Genomic DNA, 6,112 nt, shown 5'->3' with positions numbered 1-6,112 from the left:
ACTCTAAAATTATTAATTTGCCGCCTAAGACAAAATGATGTACGACGCAAAGAAAAGAACAGCTATATAGCTCCAAAACTAAGGCATGCAAATTAATGTTACAAACCCTAAGGAACGTTCTCTATCTACGCCGTGCTTTCCACCATGACAACCCTGGATCAATATTCTGACGTCGCATCAGCCATTGAGGATGCACCGTCAAACGCTAGCTTCATAGGCTTGCTCTTGTTATCACGGGGGCAGCCTCGTTTCGGGTAAACCCTAGGTGTAGTAGCCAGGCTTGATAAAGAGCCATCCACGGGGTTACAAAATCCTAGATTTTTCGGCTGCAAAGAGATAAAAACCAGGGCCAAGCAATGCTTGGTTCTCTTGTCATCCTCCCTAGAGTTCTCCACCAAGTCTTCCACACGTTCCTCACGTTTACGCTACACACCAAAAATTTGCATAGGGGTTGGGGTTCCATTAGACATTGTTTCATTCACCAATGGAGGTATTTCTCGAATCTGAATTGTACACTGCCAGAACAAAGAAGGAAGCCTGACAGTTGGGAGGAGGGTGGGTTGGGAAGCCAACACGTTTGTTGCCCTAAACATTAGGGCAGGAACAATTGGACATAACTTCGAGACCGAACCCGCAAGAACGCCATAACCTCCTCCACCTCATGTCGCAACGTTCTCCACCATGATTGATCATGTTACACTGCCCGAAGCGTCCTAACAGTATGTGGTAGCGGTAGCTGAGAGTGAGCGCATTGGTAAGAGAGATGTGACCAGATCATGTGTTAGTACATTGGAGTGGTTTAATTAGAATACAAACTCTAAACCCCATCTTATCTTTTTTTTCGATGCCATAAAAACAACAACAACAACAACAACAAAAAACTACAACAAGAAACCACGAGGATCCAAATGGAACGTTGGGGACACAGAGAGGGGTAAACAAAAAAACCAAACTAGGGGAGAAACAACAGTATGCCCTAAGGAAGCCACTCTGTCCACAATAAACTTTGTCTCACAATGGACATAACGGAAATAACAGGAACTGAAATGAGAAACCAATCACTGAATATCACGTAGTAGAGATCAGAGACACCATGGAGCAGCTACTTGACCATTGAGACAATTTATAAGCGCCTTGGAGTCGTCTGCTTTGACAATAACATGGGTGAATTGTTGCAACCAAGTTGTGTGAAGAGCTTTCTTTGAAGCGATACTTTCAGCCAAGAGCACCTAGGTATCTCCTATATACTTAGCGGCTTCTGTAAGAGGGTTACCTTCAAAGTCATGGTTACAAAACTAATAGCGGCTCTATTGTTTTGAACAGTAGCATCAAAATTAATCCCCTGATCTTGTATATATGGAATTGTTATTTAGCTTGTAATTTAATATGATCACCCTCAATCGTTGGTTATGAACGATATGTCGATATCCTACTTATTCTTACTACAACTATAGGGTTTTTAAAGAGAAAATTAGATAAAAACCCAAACTACTAGACCTCTTTTAAGATAAACCTATACATATTTTTCTTTTATTTTACACCCACTCTACATAAGCAAACATATCATATAGAGCAAATGTCTATAATTAATAGTTTTCTTTATTTTTCGGTTTCCCTAATTTCCCCTTGTAGAAAGCTAAATTTGGTACCTTTCTCAATTTTAGCATCAATTTGAAAGTCAAATACTAGCTAAAATTTAGTTGGATTTAACTTTGTCATAATCAATTACATTCTTTAATTTCTTACCTTGTTATTACTAACTTGAGTGTATATATATATATATATAAGCTATATACAAAAGTATGTCATTTGTAATAGGATGATACTTTTCATTTGTAATAGGATGATACTTTTCATTTGGTGTCTCGCTCTCTACATAGTCGAAAAATGTCTAATTGTAAGGTACACGTTCTTGTTCTTTGATTAATTTTCTTCTTTTTAGGTATATTATTATATCATTTCCCATCCTAATCGAAATAATATTTTACTCTCTACTACTTACGTTTCTAATGTACCTATTAAGTAGGGCATGATATGATAATATACCTAAAAAGAAGAAACCTAAAATCGAGTTTAGGGTATAGGGTTAAGGTATAGGGTTTAGGGTATAAAGTTAGGGTATAGTTTCAGGGAATAGGGTATAGGGTATAGGGTATAGGGTTTAGGGTTTAGGGTTTAGATCAAATATCTTATTCATATTATATTTTACCTTATGCATAGATTAGAGAATGAATTTCTTTAATCTAGATTTTTTCATAAAAATAAAGAAAACTGCATGATTCTTGCAAATTAATTGAAAAATGTTAGTGTTAGAAGAAAAATTCATAATCAAGGTATTTAAGACAACATCAATTAAGCTTATTTATTATATTTATATGTTATAGTTGAATAATGGCAATTGTGTAAAATTTAGAAAAAATAGAACGTAATATTTATCATAATTGATACATTTTATATGTCTACCATATAAGAATATTATTATGTGTGTTTTATTTAAAACCACTCTTTAAAATTGGGTGTATATGAAAATTCCTCGTTTTTAAATTGATCATATGCCATGTGTGTTTAACATGACTGTGTTTATTATTTGCTCAATTTGCGCACGGCCAATTTTTTTTGCGTCGTTGCCGGGGATTGGCAACGGAAGTATTAATATACTTATTGTATGTGTTGTATTAATTATATTTAGAATTGTAAAATATAAATTGTATATGTTTTTTAATTTTTGGATTGTGGATTATTAAAGAATAGGTGAGATTTAGTTGTCGATATGAATCATACACTCTTATTTATTGAAGTATAGCTTTAGTAAGGTTTGTGTCTAGGACATGGGACGGTGCTGATCTTTATGGGATATGGATCGAAAACAGCTTAGGCCTTGACCCTTTGCCACTGCATCTTTAGTGTACTCTCCCAAGTCCTACCTAACCAAAGAATAATTAAGAAACCGATTGTTTCCGATTGTTTTTGGAATTTGCTCAAACAGATGCGAGCTACTAACTAGTAAATTTGATCAGCTAATTACATAAACACTTAATAGAAGGAAGAGCTCCCTTTTTTTTCTTTTTTTCTATGTGTGTGGTTTTAACCTACCATTCTCCAACACCTGCCATATTCTAACTTTCTATACCATTCACGATCGAGTCATATAAATTAATGCCTTAATGTAGTGCATATCCATATGATTTTTATTGTGGTTGATGATCTAGACGTATGCCTTTGAATACTTCCATCACAAAAGAGAGTTACATAAATCTTTCTCCAAGCTCATTTCATTTATATATAACAGCTTTATAACTCACTAACCCATCATACTTGTCATAACTAGCTAACCGATCAAAACTGAATCAACATAGTTAATTATTACTGTGTGTACGTATTAATCTCCATGCCATTCTCTTCTCTTCATTTTCGATGGAAGAGGGCTCGATAATGACCGATATGAGGTACTCTAGTACGTCCAGAGCTGACCGATACGAGGTGCTAATACACCCAGACATATGCATAATGAAACATGGATTATCTTGTTTTACTGCTGTGATAATCGAAGGTAGCAATAACTTGATAGGACGTGTGAGGATAAAGGACCATGAGAGCAAAATAAAATCTTACCAAGTCTAAGCCAACCATGCCCTCTTGTCCTTAATTCACTGGAGGCAACTATACACATGTCTACGAGCCTACCAGCTATTATCAATTTGTGATGAGAGCTTCATCAGTTGGGATGGATTGAGAAGCCTAGTTAAGCTCACATCATATGTAGATGAACCTAGCTACTATATATACGTATCGATAGACGAAGGGATCGTATCCATGCCTAGATCTTGCTTGTAGAGAGCAATCGATCTGAATCTGCCCTACATATTTTAGATATGGGTATTGCCGTGGGTTGTATACATTCAGAATTAGACATTGATCGAGTTCCATGTGATGTCATTACATATATACTTCTATAATTGGGATAAAGCAATTGGATTTCGAGAAGCGTTCAGCCTAATTAAGCTTTGGAAATGTTATTGGAGAAAAGTGAGTTATATATTCTGTTTTGTTACGAGTCTAAAAGGTGATTTGGCAGTTGAATATACAGGTAAAGGAAACTGTCGTGCTACGTAGAACTGATGAGACGATTATTAATTATTTTGGTTTATTTCATAGTACTCTTCATCGGTTATACACCTCATCATATAAATGTGACAGATTTCATAACAAGCAGCAGCAAACAAACCCTAGAAAATTATAATGATTCCGAATAAATCACCATATATAACTGGAATCTTCAAGGAGCCATCTCAGCCTGATAAGGAACACGAACTGCCGCTCGATTAGGATGAAAAAGGGACGACGGTGATGGTATGGATGGAGGAGAATGATGAGTTTGCTCAGCCTCGTCGCAGTAACCTTTGAGAATATCAGTCTCTTGGGTGGTAAACCCTAGCGAACCGAGCAAGGCAGGCCAACACTGGTGCTCGATGACCCGAATAGCCTCGCAACATCCATCACTCAAAGTAGTCTCGCCATTCAAGAAGAACATTATAGCCTCACCGCTACATGACTGGAGCTGAAGCAAAGAATCCCAGCAGTTGGAGGATTCTGCATCCAAATTCAACCTAGCTGCCAGGCTCGGATTCAACCCGGTTGGGTTGTTGGTCACCAAGGGTGGATAAGCAGAAGCCAAGAACGGCATGGTGAGGGCAAGGAGAGCAGTGAGAATTAGGTAGAGGTTGGAAGTGTTGAAGGCCATTGTGATTCTGTGATCTAGGTTAGGAGATGATCGATGTGTGAAGGGAGAGAGGAGAAGCGAGGGTTTAAGTAGTGATGACTGATGAGAATGCAAAAGCGTTACGTGCATGGGGTGGTTAAGAGGCTCACCATTATATTCCATCAGTAGTTCAAGACTTGAAGTAACTGATGATCACTTGTACACCAATAATAAGTTCAAATAATTAGAGATGGTTTTGTGATGTTTGGTTTGCTCTGGTTGGGCTGCTCTGTTACGTAAAGTACCTGTATAATTCCCATTAGTTTTATTTTAATGGCTATTTTTCTATTTTTGTTCACATTAACCCTCCACTTTGAATAATTAAATTGACCATCATTCATGAATTTCCGACCAATCACACAATTTGGTTTCAAAAATATTAATTATCTTTAGTGCGTGTCTTCGTACTAATTTCGATTTTTGCAAATGAAGATGTGTACATTTTTTTTCCACCTAATTTCAGCAAATTTCTCATAACTTTTGGCCTCCGACTGAATAGCCTAAAATATATATGTACATTTAGTTAGTACATTATCAACTGTGGCTGTAGTTTAGTGGTGAGAATTCCACGTTGTGGCCGTGGAGACCTGGGCTCGAATCCCAGCAGCCACATTTTTATTTTATATTTTGAAGCCAAGGAAAATGCAAATTTCCAAAACCACACTATCTGAAACGAGCTTGAAAATCAATGAAAATGCTGTTCTGTTTTTTCTTTTTCTTATTGAACTGAGATGGTGCTTGTTGTACAGTATACGTCAGTATATAGGCAAGGCGATCTAACTGTGCTGGCATGCATCTCGCTAGTGACCATAGTCGACCTGCTTGTGAAGAAGATAGAGGGCATCTCTTGGGAGAAAATATTTGCATGTCAGCATGTGGACCTTGACATAAATAATGGAAAAAAGAAAAAACAAATTGAATTTGCTTGAGATAAATGACTATGAATTTAGGAATATGTTAAGGGCTAGTTTGGTATTGTTGTCTGTACTGCAAAAATAATCAGCTGTGAATTAAAACAGTTTTGTGTTTGGTAAATATTAGTTTTGAAAGTGTTGTTAAGATAAAATTTATTAATTTCTAGTGTTTTTAGTGTTGTTTGTTTAGTTTAGTAGTAGTTTAAGTTTTAAGTTTAAAGGTTAAGTTAACGTTTAGTTAACGTTACGGTTAACAGTTACGTAGGTTAACGGGTTACCGTTAACGGTAACGTTTAAAAACGTTTAAAAGTAAAAACGGTAAAAAAAGGAAAAAAACGTTAAAAAAGTAAAAAGTTAAAAGTTTAAGTTAGTTACGTTAGTATAAGTATATAGTATATAGTATATAGTAGAGTAGTGTGTTGTNTTGTNTNTNNANANA

General features: G+C 36.2%; 1 protein-coding gene and 1 non-coding gene across 2 annotated transcripts; one reads left to right on the top strand and one right to left on the bottom strand.

Annotated features, from left to right (window-relative positions):
* Window positions 1–4,276: 4,276 nt before the first annotated feature.
* LOC101310089 (egg cell-secreted protein 1.1-like) lies at window positions 4,277–4,741 on the bottom strand. The gene has a single exon (XM_004292468.1). The coding sequence runs from the start codon at window positions 4,739–4,741 to the stop codon at window positions 4,277–4,279; it is 465 nt and encodes a 154-aa protein (XP_004292516.1).
* Window positions 4,742–5,299: 558 nt separating this feature from the next.
* TRNAH-GUG lies at window positions 5,300–5,371 on the top strand. Its single transcript has one exon. It is a non-coding gene; the product is annotated as a tRNA-His (tRNA).
* The last annotated feature ends 741 nt before the right edge of the window (window positions 5,372–6,112 follow it).

This window comes from Fragaria vesca, linkage group LG2 (genome assembly GCF_000184155.1).
Source record: "Fragaria vesca subsp. vesca linkage group LG2, FraVesHawaii_1.0, whole genome shotgun sequence".
Classification (NCBI taxonomy): domain Eukaryota; kingdom Viridiplantae; phylum Streptophyta; class Magnoliopsida; order Rosales; family Rosaceae; genus Fragaria; species Fragaria vesca.
The sequence above is the reverse complement of the archived record's forward strand: the minus strand, read 5'-3'. Positions and strand labels throughout refer to the sequence as shown.